This window comes from Bos javanicus, chromosome 21 (genome assembly GCF_032452875.1).
Source record: "Bos javanicus breed banteng chromosome 21, ARS-OSU_banteng_1.0, whole genome shotgun sequence".
Taxonomy (NCBI): Eukaryota; Metazoa; Chordata; class Mammalia; order Artiodactyla; family Bovidae; genus Bos; species Bos javanicus.
The window spans coordinates 66,445,130-66,471,387 of record NC_083888.1 but is presented as its reverse complement, the minus strand read 5'-3'; the positions used below and the strand labels follow the sequence as shown (position 1 = coordinate 66,471,387).

Sequence of the window (26,258 nt, the reverse complement as noted above, 5' to 3'; positions counted from 1 at the left end):
ATGGCAAATACTCTCTTTCTGGAGACGTTTTAACTTCCATTCGCACCCAGCCCCTCCCTCACCGCCTCCAAGCACATTGCCACCAAAGTGCAGTCACCCCGGGGCAGCCACCTGTCTGCAGGTACAGGTCCCCGTTGGTCCTGATGATCCAGGCCGTGTCGTCACTCAGGGCCACAAACACCGCCTGGGGCAGAGCTTCGTACCAGTGGCGCTTCCCCTTGATGGTCACTTTTCCGCACGCAAAGGCTCGGTTAGACTTCTGTTCAATCTTCCAAAGAAGGGCGCCTGTGGAAATAAAAATTCTATTCAAGGGCCAATGAACACCGAGAATGCTTACCCCGCTAAACTCCCTTCTGGGTGCTGCGGGCAAGCGATTTCTCCAACATGCCCCCTTTGCTGCTACGCCGACCGGGGAAGGGCAGTGCTGAGGCGCGAGCCCCCGGGCCCCCTTAGCCGCCTCCTCATGTGTGAAAGGGGGTCGCCAGCAGCCCGCAGGCCGTCAGGAAGGGAGACTGCCTCAAGGACACAGCACACAGGGCGGGCGTCAGGGGCCCACGCCACGTGGGAGACAGCAGTGCTGCTAGGCGTGCCGGGTGAGGGCCCGGACAGCCGTCCTGACGCTGCTAGGCGTGCCGGGTGAGGGCCCGGACGGCCGTCCTGAGGCACAGTGAGCGTCCCGGCAAAGAGAGCACCCGAAGGGACTCGACGGCACAGGGTGAATTCTGGGCCAGCCAAAGGGACACGGTGCAGGAAAAGGACACATCTGAGCTGGGCTGTCCCTTTTCCCACTTAGAAAAGGATTCTACTCAACAGACAATGGGGAGGGAAGGAGGAAAGGCAAACAGGAAGCCTGTCTATGGAGACGGAGGCAAGGTGTAACAAACCACCAGAGTCACCAAGAGCGCACAGGCTGGACAGAGGGTCCGACGTGAGGCACAGACGCGGGAGAGGCGGCCGGCACAGCCCACAGCCCCGAGTGCCCAGCCTGGTTGGGGCCCTGCAGAACGGCTCAGCCAGAGCACCAAGCTGGTGGAGACAGAGCTCCCACTGGAGCGGTGAGGGACTGAACGGTGTGGAGACACAGAGTAATTCACAGAATCAGGGAAGAACCGAAGCTTATAACCGGCTGGGGAGATGAACCCAGAGGTAAATGAGAGGGAAAGGGTAAAGTTCACAACTACATAAAGTCAGCTTTACTGACTATACCAAAGCCTTTGACTGTGTGGATCACAATAAACTGCGGACAATTCCGAAAGAGATGGGAATACCAGACCACCTGACCTGCCTCTTGAGAAATCTGTATGCAGGTCAGGAAGCAACAGTTAGAACTGGACATAGAACAACAGACTAGTTCCAAACAGGAAAAGGAGTACGTCAAGGCTGTATATTGTCCCCCTGCTTATTTAACTTCTATGCAGAGTACATCATGACAAACGCTGGACTGGAAGAAACACAAGCTGGAATCAAGATTACCGGGAGAAATATCAATAACCTCAGATATGCAAATGACACCACCCTTATGGCAGAACGTGAAGAGGAACTAAAAAGCCTCTTGATGAAAGTGAAAGTGGAGAGTGAAAAAGTGGGCTTAAAGCTCAACATTCAGAAAACGAAGATCATGGCATCCGGTCCCATCACTTCATGGGAAATAGATGGGGAAACAGTGTCAGACTTTATTTTTTGTGGCTCCAAAATCACTGCAGATGGTGACTGCAGCCATGAAATTAAAAGACGCTTACTCCTTGGAAGGAAAGTTATGACCAACCTAGATAGCATATTGAAAAGCAGAGACATTACTTTGCCAACAAAGGTTCATCTAGTCAAGGCTACGGTTTTTCCTGTGGTCATGTACGGATGTGAGAGTTGGACTGTGAAGAAGGCTGAGCGCCGAAGAATTGATGCTTTTGAACTGTGATGTTGGAGAAGACTCTTGAGAGTCCCTTGGACTGCAAGGAGATCCATTCTGAAGGAGATCAGCCCTGGGTGTTCATTGGAAGGATTGATGCTAAAGCTGAAACTCCAATAACTTTGGCCACCTCATGAGAAGAGTTGACTCATTGGAAAAGACTCTGATGCTGGGAAGGATTGGGGGCAGGAGGAGAAGGGGATGACAGAGGATGAGATGGCTGGATGGCAACACCAACTCAATGGATGTGAGTCTGAGTGAACTCTGGGAGTTGGTGATGGACAGGGAGGCCTGGAGTGCTGCGATTCTGGGGTCCCAAAGAGTTGGACACGACTGAGCGACTGAACTGAACTGAACTGAATGGAACAGATTATTATCTTAGTCTGTAAGGAAAAATATTTTTCAAACAGGAAAAAGATAGAAGAAAACAACCCTGAACAAACTACTGGTTTACACAGTGACAAAGGCCAGGAGAGTCGGAGGGAGCCTCTACCAGACGTCACAGGCTCAGTCTTATCTGCCTTCCATTCTGATGCTCTAACAAACCAGCTACAACCAGGCAAATACACATACATACTTTTGTTCTACCCCCTCCCCAAATAGGTAAAGCAGCCAGCATTATGAAAGACACAAGGCTCTGTGCAGATGGGGGCGGAGGTAGAACCTCACCCCGGAAGCGTCTGTCCCAGCCCACTGACAACGGCCTGATCACGGCTTGAAGGACTGAATGCATTTTCTTTTCACAGCCCAGGAGTAGCTTGTTCACCCAAAGATGTATGTAGCTCATTAAAAAATAATTTCTAAGAGAGAAACCAAATATTTCAAATTTATCCAACATATCCATGGGCCCATCTTCATTAGTTCAGTTGCTTTAAAGCAACACTAAGAAACAGGAACACATTTATTCTTATGAGAAATTTGTATGTTAATATTTCTTTAAAAAAAACTCAAAATTCAAGCTATTTGCATAACTTAACAAGAGTATGTTCATGTGTTACCACTGCCAATTAATAAAAAACTAAAAACTGAACTGCATTTACACAATTTTTAGTTGATGTCAAATGAAGCAGTCCACGTCCCATGGAGAAAAGCCCTCAGCCCTCCAGGAAAGGCCCAGCGGCTGCGTGGGGTGGGGGGCCGGGCGCAGGGAGCCAGGAGGCAAACCTGAGGGCGAGACTGCCACCTGCTGGACGGCATCTTCGAACTTCTGCCAGCGCAGCCCAGCGCCCGGCAACGCGCTGCAGAACAGGCCGCCTTTGTAGTCCAGGCACCAGAGGTACTTCTCGGAGACCGCCAAGCTGAGGATGCCGTGGCCGGGCCCGGAGTAGCCCATCCAGCTTTCTGCAAACTGACAAGGACAGAGCCTGCTGAGTCGGCAACAGAAGACACAGCTGCATGTGCCCCACACTCGGCAATACGAAAAGTGCGCCAGCATTAAAGTCACGGAGCTGAAAGGGCTGTGTACGTGTGAGTGTGTGTGTGTCTGTGAAAGGCCCTCTGAGCAGCCATGCAAAGGCCGGCCCCACTGTCTCTGGACCAGCTCTCAGAAACACTGTGAGATGGGAGCTGCTGTCCCTGCAAGGACCCCACCACATCCCTGGATAAACACTTTTTCGTTGATACTGTAACCTCTTTCCTACCCCGGGGCTCACACTGTCATTCTACAGGCATGCTTCCCTTCCCGCTTGAGGGCAGACTGGCCTCTGTGCGTCTAATCATCACAGGAGAAACGGCACTGCCACCTTGTTTTCTCACGGGATGTTTTTGAGTTCTGTTCCAGTCACCAAACAGGCGGCCCACCCTGTGGTTGACGGACGCCTGGCCAGGACACTGCCTGACTGGAGTTTGGAGACTAAGGTTTAGCTGCGAGGAGTCTTTCAAAAACCAAAGCTAAATAAAGTGCGTACTTTAATTAAAAGTTTTCCAAAACTGCAAGAGAAACCCATGTATTTGCACAATCACCCATACAAGGACGTTCGTTCACTGCTTCACAGAGCATGATGCCCAATTCTTCTCAGCTGGCCCTGCTCCCCAGGACACGCCTTATCTACCCCCTCAAAACCCACCAAATGTGGCTTTCAGATGGCTGGGCTGGGTGAAGGCAGGCGAGGTCCTCACAGTGCTAGGGGCCCTCTCACCAAGGACTTTCTAAAACTCTGCCCAAGAAGCCCAATCACGCAGGCCAGAGCTGCCTGGCTAATGCTGGGGTGGGTGGGGGCCCTGTGGCCACCCCCTCTCCGCCCTATGCTCATCACCAGCGCCCAAGTCCTGCTCCACTAGGAGGATCTGCAGATTATCTGGCTCCTCCCTGACTTGGACTCTGGGACCCAGGACTGCCCGTCACAAGCACTGCAGTGTCCCAGCACCAGACGCAGACCTTGGCAGCCGAAGGCACTCAAGAAAGGGCGAATGCACAGAAAACTGCGGGAAAGGGCACGCTGTCTTAAAGCAAGTAAGTGCGAGGTTCTGCTCTCAAGGCAGGACAGACAGCACCAAAGTTTGAGAGAGGGGACCCTAGGGCCACCCTGGCCCTACTTGCTACTTGATCCTGTGAAGCCAACGAAGTGTCTGAGGCTCCACTTCCTCCAGTGAAATGGGAGCACCTAGAGCTTGTGGTTTTTGTTTCCAGAAAAGTAAACGAGTTGAATTTGTAAAGGGCTGAGTGTGGCACCTGACCCCTGTGGGTGCTGCCCCAATGCTGTGCCTCGGTGGGACAGAGGTTCCACAGGCATCTGGGGACGGCACACGTGGCTGTAGGTTCACCCACAGGCCACACCTCACAGCCACACAGCAAGAAGAGGTACAGTACACAGCTTTGAATCCAAATACATCTAATGATAATTACTTGCTGGATTTCCCTGTAAAGAATCCGCCTGCCAGTGCAGGAGACATGCTTTGATCCCTGATCCGGGGAAATCCCACGTGCCAAGGAACAACTAGGCCCATGCGGCACAGCTACTGAGCCTGAGCTCTAGAGCCCAGGGGCCCAAACTACGGAGCCTGCGCTCTAGAGCCCGGGGCGGGGGTGGGAGGGGGACCCAGACTACCGAGCCTGCGCTCTAGAGCCCGGGGGATCCAGACTACCGAGCCTGCGCTCTAGAGCTCGGGACCTAAACTACTGCAGCTCTCATGCCTGGAGTCCAGGGTCATCGGTGCCCAGCTGCCTCAGGTTCCGAAGGGAGCAGCTCCCTTCTACACCCATCACACCTTGGCACCGATGTTGAGTCAAAGAGATGCACGTCTGAGGAGATGGGGGCAGGGAGTGCTGGCCTCCGGCCTGCTCCGCGCCTTCTCCTCCAGGAGGGGACGGGCCTGCCCACTGGGTTCCTGGAGTGGCCCCCGGCCAACCCAGCCACTCTCCAGGATGATGAACACTAGGTGCCCATGCTGGACTGGCCCTCCTGGGTCAGGATCAATGGTGAGAGGCCGCTCTTGCTGCTTACTGACTGGGAACGGCAGGTCAGCAGGAGCCCAGGCCATTTCAGACCCCTGTGCTGGAGTCCCCTCAAATCTGGGCCTCCAGCACTTGGCTCACAGGGTTGACAGTGGGAGTGTAACTTCTTCCCAGTGTCAGTTTGCCAGCGACTTCCCTAAAGGAAGGAGCCCTCGTACCTGATCGGCCTTGAGCAGCCCGGGGTCGTCCGTGCCCAGCTGCCTCAGGTCCTGCAGGGAGCGGCCCCCTCCCAGCTCCGTCACGCTCGTCTCCGAGGATGAAGAGGGCAGCCCGTGGCCGTAGATGTCCTCCTCATCGCTGGATGTCAGCACCTGGTCCCGTGGGGGCTGCTCCTGGGAGCTGGCGGCCGAGGTCCGGGGAGGTAGTCGGCCTCCCCCACCCAGGTCACGCTTGGAAGTGACGACCACCGTCTGGCCCGTGTCAGCGTCAGGAGCGGTGCGCTGGGGACTTGGGCTGAGGTTGTGGGGGGCTCCCATGTGCGTCAGGAAGCCCTGCTCTTCGGGGGGCTTCTCAGCTCTGCCTTCATCAGCCGTGGCCCCCGGAAGCCGTTGCTCTGCACTGGGGGCCCAGCTGAGGTGGGAAGGCTCCGGCGCCGAGTCCAGGAGGCAGGCTTCTGAGAAAGCACCCGGGGGGCCGTTAGGCTGCACGGCCCCGTCCCCCCGGGCCTCTGCTGTGCTGCCCGGCCCACTGTCCGCAGGCTGAGGCTCCTCCTCAAGCTCCACGATGTCCTCAGTGTCCTCCGCAAACTCCGTCGGGTGCCAGGAGGAACTCCCCGCCCCACAGGGCGGCTCGGTCCCACCCTCGCCGTCGCCCAGGGGGCTTTCAGTTCTCCCCTCACCTCCTCCGTTCAGCAGGTCAGGGGCGGGCAGGGGGACCTCCAGGACACTGAATGCCTCAGGGTCGCTATACTCCAGCAGCACACCACTGGCCTCCCTGCTGAGACTGCTCTCCTGGTCAGGAGACCCTGTACTGGTCCGGTCCACGATGCTGCCCAAGCTGGAGGCTGCAGACGGCAGGTCCGTGTTCACGGACTGGGGGCTGTCCCCAGGACACTCACGGCCGGGGGTCGGCTCAAGGGGGCTGGGGCCCGTGGCGCTGCTCCCACCTTCGACTTGAAACAAGAACGGTTAGGGTTAGGCAGGATGCCACACAAGCGGCAAGACGCGAGCTAAAAAACAAAAACTTGGCTTAAGGAAAAAGGCGTCTTAAATGAAGGAGCTGTAATTGGTGAAGAATAAATCCCTCAAGTACAAAGTATCCCGATGTGGGGGTGTTTTAAATGAATGCAAATACTGTACACATGATGGGCTCTGAGGCTTCCTTCAATAAATGTTAACTAAGCAAAAACAAAGGAACAAATGGATCACAGAACAATTTTTTGAACTTATTAAAATATTAAAGCATCTGATAACATTTTCCTTCAATATTGTAGCGATCTTTAGTAGAGAGGCTCAATAAGCATCAAGGAGTAAGTAATAAGTTAAAAAAATTTCATGTTAAATCCTGTATCTGAGACTTCCCTGGTAGTAGGTTAAGAATCCACCTACCAAAGCAGGGGATGTGGGTTTGATCCCTGGTCCGGGAAGATCCCACATGCCGCCGGGCAACTAAGCAGAGCAACAATGACTGAAGGCCGAGCTCCGGAGCCTGTAAGCCGCGACGAGGAGCCTCTGCAAGGAGGCTAGACTGGTGACAACCCCTAGTCCCTGCCGCCAGAAAGCCCAGGCGCAGCTCCAGAGACCCAGTGCAGTCAAAAGGAAGCGATTTTAAAATCTCATATCTGGGGACTTCCCTGGCAATTTAGTCGTTAGGACTCTGCAAGCTCACTGCCAAGGACATGGGTTCATACCTTGGTTGAGGAACTAAGATCTCACAAGCCCTACAGCATGGCAAAAAAAAAAAAAAAAAAAATCCCGTATCTGATGACATACCCAACACTAGACATAAAGTGATGCATCTGAAGATTCCCACAGCTTTCCTTCTGAGCTCATAGACTCTCTGGTCCAGCAGATGATATACATGAATAAACCAAATTTTTAATTTAAGCATTAAAAGTATAACACTTTGTGTTAAATACTGGATAAAGCTTTCACAGTGAAACTCCTCCAAGGAGGACAGACACTGCTGCCTGTGCTCTCGGCGAGCAGCCCCCGACCCCAGGCTGGTGAGAGGCCCCACGTGGCGGGAGGGGGCCCCAGGCGCTCTCCCGCGGACGGTACCTGTCTTCTTCGTCCTCTTCTTCTTTTTCACTCTGAGAGGCTTCACCACTAGTTCCTGGTCGAAGTCCTCCGAGCTGATCACGCTGAATCTCTTCGAGGTGAGCGGGCCGCCCCTGCCCAGCTCGGGGGCTGCCTGCAGCCCAGAGCCACTGTCCGTGGAGTTGAGCGAGCTGCTCCTGCTCCTGGGCTCGCTGGCCACGGAGCTGGCCACCGAAGAGCCCCGGAGCCTCGTCTCGGAAGGCGTGGCCGCTGGCGGCTTCTCCGCACGCGGCCCGTGGACTTGCTCTGCGCACGCCGATGTCTCCAGGCCGTCCCGCACTGGTAAAGAGGCTGGTTTTACTGTGGTTATCGGGGGGAAAGATGATGTGCTCTTATTATTAAAGGTAAAACACGTGTCCCAGGTGACAGACTTCAGTGTTCGAAAGTCTTACACATCGATCCCACAGGCTGGCTCAGAGCATCAGACGGAGATTACTCAGGTGGGTGCTGAGCTCCCCTTCCTATTCACTCAACCCCCAACCCTCCAGACCCACAGAAACGATTCCAGCAAATGTGAGACCCTGACTGAAAATAGGTGATCTTCAAGAAAAGTATCATAAACTGTTTCTTAAGAATCAAAGGAAACTCCCTCTGAATAACTCATTTAGATAAAGCTACAATCACTTAATGGGTAAATAAAAGTGGTAAGTTTTCTACATTATAAACTTTAATTACATACGTTTTATAACAAAGTTTTGTAATAAATACATTTTATAACAAATACAAACCTACTGACGCTAGTCCTTCAGGCCTGCTTGAAATTCGTATAATGTTCCTGTCTCCCTTTAAGAAAAATATTTCATTTTCTGTGCAGGAAACAGACACGATATCCCCTGATCCTTCCAAACCAGCAATTGTGGCCTGTCCAGAAAAAGAAAATCACAAAACCAGGCAATGATAATAGCTCAATCTGTACAAACACATTGGAATCCAAAGAAGTCAAATAGCTGCTGTTTGCTGTCATGACTTTCTGAAACTTGGGAGTAATTCAACCCAAAGTGAGGTAATACCTGACTGATGGTGACTGAGTACCCGTCAGTACCTTTCTGGGACCAAGCCTGCAGTCTCTCCCCGCCCCCGGCCGCTCTCTCCACTGGCCCTGGTTGTGCTCCCACGCCCACCCTGCTGCAGGCGCATCCACTGGCCAGTCCGGACCCTGGCCCTGACCCCGTGATGCCATGCCCTCCACTCGGATTCTCTCCCTGGCCCTAGGTCACTGGGAGTTTCAACTAGATTCAGATGCTACCTCCTCGGGAAGAGTTCCTGACAAGCGGGCCCTCCTCAGCGATGCCCAGACTCTCAGAGCTCACAGCCCTTTACACTAACCCCCGCCCGGCCCATCTCTCCTGGGCTGGACGTGTGCTGGCAGGTCTAGAGCCCCCACCATGCGGATTCCCGCAGGAGAGCTCAGGCGGGCACTGCGAGTTGCGGTTGTGAATGAACGAGGAGGGAGACAGGACTCCTCCAACGCATCTGAAAGCCGTCAGCACCCAAAACACAGGACAACCCTGAGCCCTCGCTGACTAAAAAACATTCTTGCTTCTCAGTCAACAGCAAATAAGAGACTAGCTCAACGCAAAGGAGAAAATGGGTCTAAGTCCTTTGTTAATTCTTAAATAATCCTGACAGCAGTCTGAAAGCTTCTGATTGTGCTGCCACGTTCAGACTGTCTGTTCATGCCCCGCCTCTCTGGCTCCACTTCTCCACCTACAAAATGAAGTTAATTACACCTACTGGAGAAAGCTTTGGGTGAGTGTTCAGAAGAGAGGAATTGATGTATCATTATAGTATACCTTGACCCCACCAACTAGTAAGTACACATTAAGTTCAAAGAGTACCCAAAGAAAAAAGAAAAGCGGTGTTCTCTAGACCTGGGGAAGAACACAAAAATGTCTTTCAAACGTTCCTTAAGAAGAGAAACTCAGGGCTAAAGGCACCTTGGTGATTCCCTAGGCCAACTCACCCGTCCCTGCCCCCTGTTGCAACAAAGACTTAGTGCAACTAAAAATAAACTTTTAAACAAAGAATATACTAAAACTGAACAGTTAAAAAAAAAAAAAATCCTAAAGCAATCTCTATTGGCAATAATCTCATCACCCTACTTTAAACAGAAATTGTTTCCAACCATGATTTAATAATGCTGGAAAGGTGTCCAAATACATCATCAAGTAAAGTGGGGGAAAAATGGCACGAAGTAGCTCCACTCGGGAGGAGAAATAAGGGTAAAAGAAGAGGGTAGAAAGAAAGCTAGAGAAAGGCCCCCTGCCTCGCTCAGCCTCACCCTGGGGAAACCCTGGGGAGTGGGTCCCTGTCTCACTCTTTCTGTTAATGTTTGAGTTTTGATCTGATTTCATTACGCTCACGGTAATTTGGTAGCCATAAAACACATGATTCAAAGAAACGATAGAGAACATTTACTTTTCTGCTTAAATAAAACACACACACACTTTCTTAGTAGGGAATAGGACTACGAATATTTAAAGCAAATATTTTTTCAAATCTACACCTGGTTTCCATGACCAGCTCAATGGAAAAGGCGATGCACAGGACCCAGGCTGTTCCACCCTGAGAGGAAGCAGGAGGCCTGTGCACACCCTCCTGCCTCTAGAAGAAGGTGCGGTGCCATCCCTTTGCTCACCTGGTTGACGGTATCCAGGAGATAAATACTATATTCATTCCAACTCAACACCCAGCCTTCTTGGAAGAAGCACGACACGAGCCCCAGGTGCTTCTCAGGTGAGCTGCACCCTCCCCGCTCGGCGGAGTCCAGGCGTGGGTAAAGCTCGAAAGGCTTGACTCCTCCAGCGAAGACGTCTTTTAAGATAAACGTGGCCTGGACAGTCCCGTGGATGTCGGCCTTCCACAGCCGGAGCCCAGGCCGGGACGCGTACAAGGTTAGATCGCTTTGCTTACAGAGTCCTGGTATAAAGCAGGCACCAAACTTCCCAGTGCTGAGATGACAAGGGAAAAGGGAGGGAAGAAAGAAAGAGACACGGGCTGAGTCAAAGTGCTAGCTGTCAACCCCTCATTTTAAGTCGAACAAGAATTTCTGGACTAAGCCAGAACAAGACTGATTCTTTTTCAAACCCTTTTCTACAGTGTGGGTTTTGGTGAAGTGACCCGCTGGTCTACCCCAAGCCCACAGAGGACACGGCCTCTGCCTGCACCCCCTACAGCAGCCTCACAAGTGTGCACCCCGCGGAGCACGCATCCCAGTTACACACACCGTGCCAGTGCAGTCCTCACCACAGCCCCATGAGGCCGGAGTCAGGACTCCTGTCCTAGAGAAGAGCACGCAGCGGCAGGAGGAGAGACGCCCAGGGCCGAGCAGCCCCACTGCTCTCAAAGTCTGCTCCTTCTGACGCCTGCTGCTGGGTTCGCCCAGCACCCCAGGGAACTAGCTTCAGGCCCAGAACTGGGGCAGCCCTTTCAGAACTTCTCTTAAAACCACAATCTCCATTCTGATCCTCAGGCAAGGTGGGATTTTTTGTTTTCCTATGTTTAGTACCATGAAATAGCTAAAACATACAAATAACAAAATGTACACCCAAGAACCTGTCCCTCAACTTTGGAAATAAAGCCAATAGCCGCATCGTTGATGTTCTCCTGCTCCAAAGGTCCCTGCCCCTCTGGGCTCCAGGTGTGAGTCCTACACTGAATTCTGTGTTCATTACTCCGTTGCTTCTATCAACACTTTAACCACATACCTTTGTACTCCTAAATGCTACGTACTTTGGTACAGACATACTTTTGTCTGTAATTTGTGCTACAAAGTATGATGCTATTTGTAGTCCTTTGCAACTTGCTTTTAATCTAATAATTCTGAGATTTATCCTTGTTGAAAAAAGCACGGGGCTCATTCATTTTCACTGCTATATGGGACTCCATGATTTATTCACCCTCAGGTTGATGAGTATTTGAATTATTCCCACTTTTTCATTTTGAATTGTGCTCACCATGAGCATGTCTACACATAACCTCCTGGTACACAGGTCTGAGAGTTTGTCACGGACATTTCAGAGTGGACTCTGGACTGTCACGTGACTGCCGTGTTGCTGATTAAGAGCAGATTCAGGTCAGAGAGACAATTTCAAACTTTTCCCGGTGTGTTTACACCAACCTGGGAGTTCCCACCGCTCCACATCTCTGCCGAACCCCCGTGTCTCCCAGGGTTCAAACAGTAAGAGTTCAATTTAATCCTAAACCCTCTGATTCTCTGTCAGAGTACTTCCCTGATTCTGAACAGCAGAAGGAATTGTGGCTTGTTTTTTAATATTTATTTGGCCTCACCAGGCTTTAGTTGCAGCATCGGGATCTCTGATCTTCATTCAAACTCTCAGCTGTGTCACTTGGGATCTAGTTCCCTGACCAAGGGCTGAACCCAGGCCCTCTTCGTTGGGAGTGCAGAGTCTCAGCCACGGGGCTGCAGGGCAGTCCCACAGCCCTGCCACTCACTCCATGCTGTGGACTTCAGCTCCCTCATCTGTAAACCAGGGGTAACAACTCCCACCTCAAAGGCTTAATGACAATCCATGAAGATGACAAGCAACGCCGGTGACACTGAAGGCCCCAGATGCTCCGCTGCCTCTGCCGTCGCACTCCTGTGGGTGCCGGGCCCCGCCTCACCCTAGCCCTGCACAGCAGCACTGACTCCCAGGGGGCGTGCCAGTGCCCACCCCACGCAGATGAACTCAGCTGGGTGCTTCTCTGCGGTTCAGCATCTCACTGCATCCCTCTGGACAGGGTCCACGGAGGACACAATATCAATTCAACTTTGAAGTTAAGATCGTCAGACCAACCCGAAACCGTGGGTCACTCCTGGACAACTCCACGGTCAGCACCGTGGTGATCACTGCCTCTGGTGACTTGTTCTGGCAAGGTTCTCAATAGAGACGCCCACAAGAGTTCCAACAGGACAGCCCATAACCTCTTCCTCCTGCCTTTCCTATTTCTATTTCTATTTGGTGATCCAACTTCCAAATCGAAGTATTTTCCTTCTACTAACAAGTCCTCTTAAAAATCTGTCACTTCAGGTGGGGTGACTAAAGCCTTCATTTTAATCAACATTTAGTGAGCTCCCACAGCACGTGAGAAGCTGTGGTGCAGGCAACAGGAAGGATGCAGGAGGACGGTCTCGGCCCCGGCATGTGACACACTGCAGCGGACGTGTGTCAGAGACGCGCCGCCTCCGCAGCTCCAAGAGCTGCTCGAGGCCTCTAGACAAAGGGGACACGCTGTGCCTGGGCCGTGGAAGGCTAGACCTTGGACACTGAGCAGACCATGACCCTCTGGGGAAGGACAAGCTGAGCAGGGAAGGCGGGGCCCTGCTCTAAGGAGCCGCTGAACCGTGTTGGCAGCAGGCTGGGAGAAGGCGGCCGAGCCAGGGGTAACTGGCTACATACCGCCCAGGGCAAATGGCCCTCCACCCCAACTCGGCCGCCACCCACATGCAGGGTGAATCCCTAGCGCTGGCTGAAGTCATTCTGAATCAGACACAAAAACTCTAACTTTTAAGGTCAAAGCTCTGCAGGATTCTAAAATCACAAATCAACCGAGTTTCTCTACTTTGGTGGGTCTGTTTTCTAGAAATATCAACCATGACTTTAAAAAATGTCATTTCCTTTATGAGACACACCAATGTTGAGAGAAGTATTTCTAGTTATCAAATTCTACCATCAATCAAATTTTCTAATTTATGTACAATAATACTGAGCAAGACAGAGAGCCGGAAACGAGACGACAAGCCACAGCCTGGACGGCAGGCTCAACAGCCGGACACCCAAAGGCACCAGAGGGCACGATAGTGATGCTGCCCCAGAGCCCACGTGGCTGGGCGGGGGCCCAGGCTCCACACTCACCCCAGGGCCGCGGGTGCTGCTGACCCGGGAGGCCTACCACCGGACACGGAGGAGAAGCAGACGGCTGGGCGCTGCGATCGCCTGGGAGACACACACGCACTGTTCTGTTCAATCTGAGGGGGTTCACAGGCTGGATCACCCACCACTCCCTGCAGCTCTCCCCAGGCCCAGCTGCCCCGCTAACAGGACAGCCTCCGCCCCCCTCGGGCCAAGCTGGCTCCACTGCGGCCCTCCCGGGCTCAGGGCTGTGACCTGCACCACCACCTGGTCACCCTGCGTTCAGGCCCACATGCCCAGATACCCCAACACCCACACCCCCAGACACCCAGACACCCAGGGACCCAGACACCCATATCCCCAGACACCCAGACCCAGACACCCAGATATCCACACAGCCAGATACCCACACACCCACACCCCCAGACACCTATACCCCCATCCCCCCAGACATCCAGGGACCCAGACACCCACATCCCCAGACACCCAGACACCCAGACCCAGACACCCAGATACCCACACTACCAGACACGCACACACCCACACCCCCAGGGACCCAGACATCCACAACCCCACACCCCCAGACACCCACGGACCCAGACACCCAGGGACCCAGATACCCACACCCCCAGACACCAGAGACCCAGACACCCACACCCCCAGACACCCAGACATCCACACCCCCAAACACTCACACCTACACCCCCACACCCCCAGACAACCACATGACACCTACCACACCCACACCCCGACACCCACCATATCCCGACACCCACACCCCCAGACACCCAGGGACCCAGACACCCAGGGATCCAGACACCCACACCCACATTCCGACCCCCACACCCCCACACCCACACCTAGCGTGCAGCCCACCCTTCCTCCCTCAGCTCCCCCAACCCCGCGGCCTGCACCCTACAGGTGTTTTTTTTGTCCAAGCCACACGGCATGTGGAATCTTAGTTTTCTGTCCAGGGATTGAACCCATACCCCTTGCAGTGGAAGAGCGGAGTCCTAAGCACTAGACCCCACGGAAGTCCCCACAAGGGAGGTGGGCCTGGCCACCACACTGCCAGAATCAGAGGCCCAGCTGGGCGCATGGCTCGGGGCCACTCGGCGGCTGCAACACGGCTCTTTCTGACAGGTAGAGACGGGGTGTGCTGGCACACAAGACCTCCCTTTGCCAGTGACACTCACTCATCAGAGAGCTCCTAGGTCCCAGAGCTTTAAACGCTGTCCAGACACCCTCGAGGGCACCGCTGCAGCCACCCACAGCCCTGAGCCCACGTCGCCCCCACCCGCCACCCCAGCCTGGCCCCAGAGGAAGACCACGCCCTGCCCGCAGCGACACTCTACCCACTGCCCGGACCACCGCCTCTGACAGCTCTCCTCCTCCCACACCCCAGAGCCAGCCAACCCATCGGCTCTGCCCTCAAAGCATCCCTGCCACCCCACCCTGGTGTAAGCCCGACTCTCACCTCAGTCACCCGGGACCCTGGTGGCCTCCGTGGTGGCCGCCCTCGCCCCCTCCACAGGGCAGCCAGAGTCAATGCCACTCGTGACTCTCAAGCGCTGGAGTAACACAGCGCCGAGTGGGGCCGTGAAGCCTACAGGATGGGCTCCCAGCCCCTCCTCTGAGCCCCAACACCTGGCCTGTGCTTCTCTGAGGGGTCCTCACGGCTCCCCCCGCCCTCTCCCAGGAATCGGCTCAGACCCCACTGCACAGGAGGGTGGGGACACGTCTGCCTAGCCAAAACACACCAGACAGACATCCTCACAGCTCCACCCATTTATTATTACAGCTGCACATTCTAGAACACGCTTATTTAACGTCGGTCTCCCCCACAGGAACGTGAGCTCCTGAAGACCAGCGCTTGTTCCCCTTGCTCACAGCAGTCTTCCCCAGATTGTAAAGGGCACTGGGCACAGAGCAGACACCCAGGAAGGACCCTCCAGGGTTGAATGGGAAACACGCTCCCAAGATGGCCTCACCCAGGCCAGGGGGCTCAGTGTCACCTGCATCTGACCACCTCATCTTCATTTCTGGCCCAGCCCCCTCTCCTGAGCTGCCGACCTGAACACGTTACTCCCGACGGGGATTCCGGCTTAGTCACCTAACAGGCATCTCAAACACAACACGCCGGAGAGAGAATCCAGACATCCAGACCTTAACCCAGGGCTTCCTGTCTGAGTTAAAGGGCTTCTCTCTCCATCTGGTTGCTTTAGCCAAGGGCACAGAAATCCTTCCTTACTCTGTTCTCCCCTCGCCCCCTGTATCGAATTCATCCCCAAATCATCCTTCCCCCCTGCCCTACCCCTCTTCATGCCGGGGGCCCAGGTGGATTTCACGCCGCCCCCAGGACTCCTGCAGCTGCCTCCTTGCTGTGCAGAACCAGGCGTGCTCAGGCCGCCCTCCTCCTGCCTAAAGCCCCCACTGGCTTCCCGTATGGCCTGGAATAACTCAGGGCAAGGACTGGCTCGAGTCTTCCTTTCCAGCACCCGCCCACCCTCCACAGCTGCCCCAGTCCCCCTCTGGCTCCTTGAACATTCCAGGCCCGGGCCCAACGCAGGGCCTCGGCAGCTCCCGAGACCGGAAGGCTCTTCACACACTGGAGGGTTCAGCCCAGGATCTCTTCCCCAGAGGCCTCTGCTGACCGACTGCCTCTACCCGACCCTTCACCCAGATGCTGCCTCAGAGCACTGTCCACGCCGAGACCGGCATCTCCGAGGGCAGAGCCTGGCTCCCCGCTGAGCCCCGGGTGCTGGCCGGTGGGATGCCTGATGACCGGAGCTGCAGCTCTGGGAGGCAGTTGTCATTGGGGTCCTTTTCTAACCACGATCTAACAAAGCACACGACAAGAGACAAGCTGTCAGGACACAGGTTGGAAGTGCTTCTGTTCACTCTGTTGTGCCCTACTTCTCTAACACAGCTCCCTAACATAAAGGGGACTCAGCTGTTTCGGCACCCTGAGATGGTGCCTGGCAAGTGTGCGCAAAGACCCGGCCACAGAGACCCACCAGGAGAGGGTCAGAAGAGGTGCTAAGGCTTCATGCTGGAGGTGAGAAGGCCAGGTGTGAAGGCAAAGACTGCTGGGTACCGATTCACGTGGAGGTATTTGGTTTTTAAGTCTCTCTCTCTGCATGCCACCTTCCTTCCAAAAAGACACAACACAGAGAGACACCGATAGACAAGCCAGGATGAGACGTGAGGGGGAGAGCGGAGGGCTTCTTGGCTGTCTGCTCCCCACCCTCCACTCCACCCCCTCCCATCTCCCGTGACCCCTGCCATCCCCCCACCCCCGGCCTCTGCAGACAGCGCTGCCCCTTCCCCTGGCACTCCTCCAACTCCAGCAGAGGGAGAGTCTGGCCAAGTCTGCAGGACCACCAAGCCCAAGCAGCGGGTCCTGCTGGGCTTCCCAGGAGCCAAAAGGGAGATGATCGTTATAAGAAGACCAACTGTCAATGGAATTAAGGGGGTGTTCAACATGGAAAGGCGAAGCTGAGGGGAGATGTGACTGTGTGAACAGCCATGGGCTGTTCTGCCAACAGAGAAAGGAATAAACTTGCACTGTGTTCCTGCAAAGCCTGGACACAGCATAACGGACGCTGAGAGGACCAGAGGCTGGCACCACCAGCCCCACGCTCGTTCACCCCCGGGCTTCTTGGCTGTCTGCTCCCCACCCTCCACTCCACCCCCTCCCAGCTCCCGTGACCCCGGCCGTCCCCTGACCCCCGGCCTCTGCAGACAGCGCTGTCCCTTCCCCTGGCACTCCTCCAACTCCAGCCACCGGGGATGCGGCTGGACCAACCCTGCTTGCAGCTGTTCTTCCACCAGGAGCAGGTCATAGAAGGGGTCGTCTCTCAGCCAGGAGCTCTGACCCCGTCCAGGCCGGCCCCGCTTCTTCAGGACAGCCCACCCCGGGCCACAGCCCACGTCCTGCCACACCCCTCACTAGGCTCCACAGCGGGAGACACAGCCAGTAGTGCTGCGGCCACCTGCGTCCACAGTGGTGTGGCTCACGGAGGGGGTGAGGCGGAATGCCCACCCGACCCTGACCTCTGAACCAAGCTGTGCAGAAGGCGGTCTGCGAGGAGCAAACGCTGGCAGGAGATGCGGCGGGGGGCTGGGGACCCACGTGGAGCCCTGTCCCTTGCGCTGTGACCCCAGCGCAGCTCACCTTTTCCTCGGCTGTGTCCCGACCTGCTGGACAGAGCGCTCCTCGGTGTAGAATAGCAGGCTCCGCTGCAGCGTGGAGACCAGCAGCACCTTCTGGCTGTAGTCCAGCTGCACAATGGAGGCCGGCTCCTCCAGCACCAGGTGCGACTGGCAGACGCCCTGCGGAGAGAGGCGCGTGAGGCCCATGGGGCCAGCTCCAGGGCCCCCAGCTCCCGGCACTGGCCCGCGGTCCTCCTGTGTCTGCATTCCTGCCAACGTCTACCTTAAATGAAGGCTCTCATCCTCACCGGGTTCAGTGCCAACCCACCGCGATGATACTACCCGGAGAAGCCCTCACTGGTGAGCAAACCGTCAGGGTTACCATCTAGGTCAGGCCACAGCAAGGTTGCCAAGAAACGCTTAAAACTTCTGTATGATTTTTTAAAATGCTTTCAGTACATGTGTGACTCTGTACCTCCCTGTTCACTGAACCCAGGGTAGGCGAGGTACGAGCAGGGAAGCCGGAAGATGTGAGGAGCCACAGGAACCATGACATCCGTCATTCACAGCAGCAAGGCAGACACACTTCCCCCTCTACCGGCTGACGCAACAGCAACAACGACGATGCAACTCAACACGCCTCGACTCGCCGCTCCTTTGAGTTTCTCAGATGGCGCTTATATAGGTCACTGGGTGCGCACAGTGCTACAAACCACCTCGGCTGTCACAAAACCATGAATTTACAACTCGTGGGGTGAGAGCGAGAGGCCATGGCCACCGCCATCCTGGCTAATTTGCTCTTTCCCTGCAACATGGTGCAAAGAAGGAAGAATCCATAAAGATCTAAGCAGAAATATGCAGCACCATGTATATTATTTATTCCAACAGAACACAATGGGACTTTCTAAAAAACTACTGTGACAACTATCAAGTTCACATCACAACCTCCTCCACAAAGGGTTCAAAGTAATTCTGGGGACATTATATCCTGGCCTACTGAAAGGGTCAGAAGAGACAGGTTAGAAAGAAATGAAAATGTTACTAAGTATGTTAAAGAACCAAGTAAAGCTTTGCGAGGCACTTCATCGCTGACACAAATGATGTGTCTTTGGGTCAAGTATCCGCTCCTGTAAGCCACTCTTCTCCTACAGCCTGTTTCTTTAACTGCGTAAGAAATACTGAGGCAACGTCGTAGACCTTTGTGGGGAAAAAGGGAGTAGCCATCAGATTTGCTGGTAAGATTTACATACAGTAAAAGTCACCCTTTTTAGATACATGATTCTATGAATTTCGACAAATGCATACCGGTGTGTAACCACCAGCATGACTGAGACAGGGGAACTCCTATTACCTCCACTATCATGGACATGAGGCCAGAGTTCCGTCCCACCTTTACTTACACAAACTGCAGTTTTTCAACTTTTGACTTAGCTCATAATGGAATCAAATTCATTGCACTGTACTGTGCAAAGGGCCTCCCTTGTGGCTCAGCTGGTAAAGAATCCACCTGCAATTCAGGAGACCTGGGTTCGCTCCCTGGGTTGGGAAGATCCCCTAGAGAAGGGAAAGGCTACCCACTCCAGTATTCTGGCCTGGAGAACTCCATGGACTGTACAGTCCATGAGGTCACAAAGAGTCAGACAGGACTGAGCGAGTTTCACTGTGCAAAACCATACATCTTTTCTGCAAATCTCATGAAACACCTGTGTCTTTAAAAACGGATCAGAACCTCAATAAAGCTGGGAACAAAGTGTGGGGAAATTAACAAGATGGCACCGGTCAGGCTCTCCCGTTCCACGTTCTGTAAACAGTGGCTGTGCAGCTGCGTAGCAGCCGAGACGGCTTAAGGCACTGTGCGTGTGCGTCACAAGGCGCTCGCCTGGCCACAGGCTACTTTTGCTCTGGTTGAGCATAAACAAGCTTCGCCTGGAAAAGCCCTGAAGGATTGTGTGCGGTTATGTCTGCTGTGCCAGCTAGGAGAGAATAAACGTGTCTGCAGTTCCTACGGCTCCTCACATTTTCTTCCAGCCTCTTAGCCCGCACCTTGCCTACCGTGGGTTCAGGGAACAGTGCTCACAGTGAGACACAGCGAGACAATGGGTGCTGTGAGCAGGGTCAGCAGCACACAAGGAGAGTGCTCTCTGCGCGACTTTTCCCTCCGTTTCCTGATGTGCATGAGCAACGCTCCCATGGTGCAACCCACGCTGTGGGAGTGACAGCAGGAAGCTGCACACACGGGATCCCTGAAAACCTTAACAGCAGGTTTTCCTGGAGAGCAGTTCTCAAAGTGTGGCCCACAGTCCCTGAGGGTCCCCTAGGACTTCTTGAGGTCAAAGTCATTTTCATTATGAGGTTTCGCCCGCCTTCTTCATGGAGCAGTGGTTCATACTGCTGGTGGGTAGAGCTCCTGAAAGATCGGGGTTGGAGGGACCCCAAGGCGAGAAGGGCACCAAACTCCAGGAGCTGTTATGGTGCCCCGGCCACTGGACATGTGCGGCAAAAACGTAAATTTCCCTTCAGAAGGTCTTTGATGCAGGAAAATAACAATCCCAACAACTCTTGACCTTGGAGACACCAGTTTTTTTATTCTGTGATGACACTGGGCCTGCACACAGCTCTCCGGCTGAGGCTGAAGTCCTGTGGTTCTTTTGAGGAGGAGCACTTGGACGACTGTATGAGCTGGGAGCTGAACTTTTTTTCCCCACAAAATACATTTTTACTTGAAATACTAGAATTATTCAAACTTGGGTCTTTGGCAGGCATTTTCTCAGAAGGAATAAAGCATATCTGTCACTTCAAGGAAAATAAGTGAGGGTATCTGTTGCTGATAGTAAGACTTGATCTTCACAAATGAAGATCAGAATCTGAAAACCTGTATCCACTCTTGTGAACCTGACATTCCCAACAGCTCAAGACCTTTCTCATCAGAATGATGGAGATGTTAACAAAGGTGCTGTTTTTGCTTTCAGTTCAGTTCAGTCGCTCAGTCGTATCCAACTCTTTGTGACCCCATGAACCGCAGCACGCCAGGCCTCCCTGTCCATCACCAACTCCTGGAGTCCACCCAAACCCATGTCCATTGAGTTGGTGATGCCATCCAACCACCTCATCCTCTGTCATCCCCTTCTCCTCCTGCCCTCAATCTTTCCCAGGATCAGGGTCTTTTCACATGAGTCAGCTCTTCGCATGAGGTGGCCAAAGTATTGGAGTTTCAGCTTCAACATCAATCCTTCCAATGAACACCCAGGACTGATCTCCTTTAGGATGGACTGGTTGGATCTCCTTGCAATCCAAGGGACTCTCAAGAGTCTTCTCCAACACCACAGTTCAAAAGCATCAATTCTTTGGCACTCAGCTTTCTTTATAGTCCAACTTTCACATCCATACATGACCGCTGGAAAAACCATAGCCTTGACTAGATGGACCTTTGTTGACAAAGTAATGTGTCTGCTTCTTAATATGCTGTCTAGGTTGGTCATAACTTTCCTTCCAAGGAGTAAGCGTCTTAATTTCATGGCTGCAATCACCATCTGCAGTGATTTTGGAGTTTTTGCTTTATATTATAAAATTAAATGTATCAACATTTGGAAGATCTGCATCAACATTTGGAAGATCTGCATCACTCTGTCGGAGAAGGCAATGGCACCCCACTCCAGTACTCTTGCTTGGAAAATCCCATGGGCGGAGGAGCCTGGTAGGCTGCAGTCCATGGGGTTGCGAAGAGTCAGACATGACTGAGCGACTTCACTTTCACTTTTCACTTTCATGCATTGGAGAAGGAAATGGCAACCCACTCCAGTGTTCTTACCTGGAGAATCCCAGGGAGGGGGAGCCTGCTGGGCTGCCGTCTATGGGGTCGCACAGAGTCGGACACAACTGAAGCGACTTAGCAGCAGCAGCAGCATCACTCAGTATGTCAATATTTTCCAAGTGACCAACACACAAAATTACAGAATTACAAAATCAAATAAAATGAGTCAAGGAGCCCTTCAAAGTGCAAGACAGACCAATGGATTTCATTGTAACAGAGCAACAAAAATTCATCCACATGCTTTCAGATTCCATGTTGTAACCAACCTTTAAAGAAACTACCGTTAGTCAATTTGGGCATGTGATTAAAGAAGAACATAACACAGTTCTCTGGAAGGGCTACTAAAACACTCCTATTTCCCACCACATACCTGTGTGAGGCCAGATTTTCTTGATATACCCCAACCAAAACAATGTATTATGACAGACTGAATGCAGAATCCAGCTGTCTTCTATTAAGGCATATATAAAGAGATTTGCAAAAACATAAAGTGATGCTACTCCTGAAAGTAGTAGTAGTTTTTTATTTTTTTTCTGTCACACTGGAAGGTATGTGGGATCTTAGTTTCCCAACAAGGGATCAAACCCAGGCATCCAGCATGGAAGCGAGGAGTCTTAACTATTGGACCACCAGGCACGTCCCATGTTCCGTGTTTTGTTTTTGGCCTCGCCTTGCAGTTTGTGGGATTTTCCAACCAGGGACTGAATCTGGGCCCTCTGTATTGAGAGCCTGAAGTCATAACCACTGGATCATCAGGGAATTCTCAGTAGTATTTTTTTCACAAAAATATACAAAAACTTAACCCATACAAACACAACCTCTCTGGAGTCCTCTTTTTAAGAGGTATAGTGTTAAGGGGTCCTGGGACCAAACAGTTTGAGAACACTGCAACAGAATATTCGTGATAGACAGGTCAGTCTCGGATTAGAGGGACTCAGATTTACCCAGCTAGTAATCGCTGAATTTCTGGACGCACTAGGAAAAATGGCTACAAAACAAAGAAGAAGACGAAAGGAGCATACCACCAAGGAGAGAATTCCAACCGGGCAGACATCTGACAAAACAAAGCACAGGCAGGCTTCAAGCCACCCACACAACAGAAGCAGACCCTCGGTTTGAAGTTGAGCTCTGCTGGGCGTCACCTGGTGCCTGGACCCCTGGGAGCCTGGGTTTCTTATCTACTGACTGAAGATCAGAATGTGAGGCTTAGGGCTCTGTCCAGAGGTTTAATGAGCAAACACAGGGATGGAGCTGGCTCCCTGCTGCCACCAAGCCTCCTCCTCCTCCACCACTCTCTCACAACCAAAGTTTGGCTGGGGTGAGCTCACCACCCACTCTGACCGCTGTCCACAGAGTGGACCAAGACTGCTGCCTGCCATGTCAGTATACAAGGGAGGTGGCAGCCATCAGCCACAGGGCTGTCCTCTCCCCTACCCCAGGGCGCACCCTCAGGGAGCTCAGGGTGGAGATACACAGGCTACCCTGCATCAAGCCAGCAGCCACTGTGGGCCACCCCCAACATGTGGCTGAGGGGTTCAGGATTGAAAAGCACGGGACACTGGCCCTAGTGTTAAGGGGCACATCAAAGGAATGTGATCTCAGTGAGCCCAGACTCTCGCATCTTCCCACACATAGAAAAGTGCTAAATTCGTTAACTTGAGAGATTTTTTTCTTTAGTTAGCACACTTCTTGATGTTCAACAAGCAGGTTTGTTCTTTCAAAGCTCCTGTAGATCCTGGTTCCTCCCCAACCTCTTTGGAAGGATCCCTCAGAGCTACCTAAGACTGTCTCCCAGGCTTAAGTCCTCAGTAAGCCCACCGAATACAGATTCTCAACTTTTAGGTTGTGCTTTTTAGTTTTCAGTTGACAATTGTCGTGACTTTGAAATGTTTCATGTCCTCCTCTACAAACTGTCAAGGAATAAGGCTTGGTAGTGGCTTCTTTTCTAAGTGGCAGCAACAGACAACAGGAGAATGAGAAAAGCGTATGCTTGAGTAGAAACAAAGGCCAACTCTTAACACACAGAAGTAGAAGCTCACAAAGCGTCAGGAGAGCCCCTGAAAGAAAATGCTGCAAACAGCAACTGAGGACAGAAAGAGACACAGGGAATTTCCGGGGGACCTGGAGGTTAGGGTTCCAGGCTTTCACTCACGAGACCTGGGTTCAATCCCTGTTTGGGGAACTGAGATCCCACCAGCTGACTGGCGCAGACAGAAAAAAATGGGACAAGGATCAAGAAAACAAACTGACCAGCTATAATTTCTCCAAGTATCAGACCAACAATACTTCTGAAAATGATTTTACCTGATCTAGATCCAGAGAAGAATAGACGATTTTCCCTTTATCATCTCCAGAGAACAGTTTCATCCCATTGGGGCTCCAAGCCAGAGCTGTTATGCTATTTTTGTGAATGCCAGTGACGTCAAACCTCCGAAGCTATGAATAAACGATAAAAATAACACGCAAGAAAAAGAAAAGGAGAGACACTGTGAGATGTAGAGCTGTGTGGACGAGGCAGTATGCAACCCCTCCTGTTTTGTGGAGTAACTGGTGTTCCCAAGTTGCTTTCCAGGCAAAACCCTGCACAAGGGCCCATCTGTCTATTTACCTTGAAAACTGACGGAGAGGAGCCAGAGGCTATTAAGCAATTTAAATTACCCATATGCGCTTTTCACCAAGTGTCTTACCAGCAACAAAAATGTTATCTGACTATGAAGAGCACAGAATTAGGCTTTTCTGAGCAAATATTTTCTCAGCAGATGAGGACTTCTCATTTTAAAGGATGAGAGGAATTTGCCAAGAAATTAAGAAATGCTAAAATGGCTGGCACTTACCTGTTTATTTCTCCCTGGCAATGAGGATACAAGCTGAAAAACTGCAACCCTCCCAGAGGCTGTGCCTGCTGCTACCAGGTCATCGAAGCAGCTCAGCAGCTTCACCACCGTGATGGACTCCGTTTTCCCCTGAAAGAGAAAACATCTAAAATCAAATGGGCCTGTCACTGGGCCAGATTTCAAACTGTGAAACAGCACCTACAAGTGAAATGGAAAACCTCACCACACAGCAGCCTATACATACTCCTGATTGAAAATGAATATAGTTCAGAGAGATAATTATATCTTTTTCTTTCCAGGTTTTTTATTTTTAAAATGGCAAGTGTGAACCACTGAGCTCTTCTCAAGAGAATTCTAAGGAGCTTGGACAAGAGAGATTGTTCCCCCTGAAATCAGAGTCTGGAATCAGGAGAGCTGTCCCACTCCCAAGCTCTGCTTCCTTCTCTCTCAACATGGACAAGTCACCCACCAGCTGTCATCCGTGGTGTGTACCTGCCACACAGGTGTGCTGGAGGATCAACAACACACTTGAGAGTGCTTCATAAACTTATTCCTGGTGTGTTTAGATTCTTAGATCAATAATCACATTAAATAACATTAACGCAGGCTTCTTATACTGGTTTAGTAAAAAGCACATGTCAAGCACTGAATACAGATCTTTAGGCTTCCAGCGCACCTGAATAGTCATTTTGTATTTTGAAACCCCTCATTCAAAAAAATTACACAACCATTTCCACCTTGCTAAGACAAATGGCAAGATCTTCAATAGGCCGTTTTGAACCCTGATGCGGTAATTTACATGGTAATCAATCTGTCAAACCCGAGTGCACCCTGCGCCTTCAGGATCCTGAGTCAGCTGCTGGGTTAACACACAGCAGGGCGAGGGCCCGGCCTCTCAAAGCGGAGCCGCAGCAGCAAGACATGCACGCAGAGAACCGCCCCAGCGAGCGGAGGTGGTCACGCCGGAGCTCGCTTTCAGGCCCTGCTCAGGCTATAAACACGCCTGGTGCCAGAGCATGACAGGGGGTAAGGGAGCTAGATCTTAAGTGACAGGAAGGAAAAGCGGGCCCTTGAAGATGCCTGCTTTTGCAAGTATACCAGTCTGAAGTCTTACTGGGACACCCTCTGGAACAGGCTGGAAGGAGGCGTGGGCCCAGACAGGAGGACCAGCCGGGAGCTTTCTGCGCTCATTCAGGCGGAGCAAGTTCGCACCCAGTCAAGAGAAGTGGCCAACTCCACATGCGCCAGGGTGGAGAACCCCAGGGAGGAAAGACGAGTGTGAGGCCTGATGAGGATGCTGGCAGCAGCAAGGGACAGGGCACAGGCCTCTCAGAAGCACGTGTCCTGCGCCAGGCCGCCTGGCCAGCACTGCACAGGCATTACCTCCTGGGATCCTCAGACCACCAAGAGCATAGGAGATGGAGCTATCCTCGTGATACCAAGGCTGTGAGACTGGTCTCAGGTCACATAGCCCAGGGGAACCGAGTCAGGACTCTGCCTGAGTGTGACTGCAGAGGCCAGGCCCTGCTCTGCCTCGGGGCTCCAGCAGACCCATGGCTGTGGACGTGGGAGGCAGGGTCGGCCAAGGAGCAGCAGGACGGTGAGCGGAAGGCAGGGACTGTTAGGGACGGCTCCACCTCCGCTCGCAGGCGAGAAAGGCACACAACACGCCTTAGATGTGTATCATCTGACATGCCAGCGGGGCCTCCCTGGTGGTCCGGTGGTTAAGACTCTGCAGTTCCACTGCAGGGTGTGCAGGTCTGATCCTTGTTTGGGGAACTAAGATCTTGCACACTGCATGGCATGCCCAAAATAAAAAAGAATATTTTTCCTGGGAATTTGTAATTACAAAAACTGCTACTCCATCAGTAATCCAAATCACTTATTGGAGATCTTGCCATGTCATAGCACAAAATCAGAACAGCTGTGTAATTTTTCTGAATGAATGGCTTCAAAATAAAAATCATCGCACAGATGGGCTGGAA

At 52.6% G+C, this 26,258-nt stretch overlaps 1 protein-coding gene across 7 annotated transcripts in view; it reads right to left on the bottom strand.

Moving 5' to 3' along the window:
- The window catches only part of TECPR2 (tectonin beta-propeller repeat containing 2), a 101,120-nt gene that overhangs the window by 43,230 nt on the left and 31,632 nt on the right, over positions 1–26,258 (bottom strand). For 6 of the 7 annotated variants that reach the window (XR_009732232.1, XM_061395414.1, XM_061395420.1 and 3 more), the window contains exons 3-11: positions 24,274–24,402; positions 23,744–23,875; positions 17,651–17,808; positions 10,257–10,569; positions 8,347–8,479; positions 7,580–7,918; positions 5,519–6,471; positions 3,071–3,254; positions 112–285 (exon numbers count right to left, since the gene is read on the bottom strand). Coding sequence is in view for 6 of the 7 variants with exons in the window: in XM_061395414.1 (XP_061251398.1) it covers positions 112–285; positions 3,071–3,254; positions 5,519–6,471; positions 7,580–7,918; positions 8,347–8,479; positions 10,257–10,569; positions 17,651–17,808; positions 23,744–23,875; positions 24,274–24,402 (2,515 nt within the window). In the remaining variant the exon portion in view is untranslated. The remainder of the gene's footprint in view (positions 1–111; positions 286–3,070; positions 3,255–5,518; positions 6,472–7,579; positions 7,919–8,346; positions 8,480–10,256; positions 10,570–17,650; positions 17,809–23,743; positions 23,876–24,273; positions 24,403–26,258) is intronic. The other variant, XM_061395416.1, reaches the window with a different exon arrangement.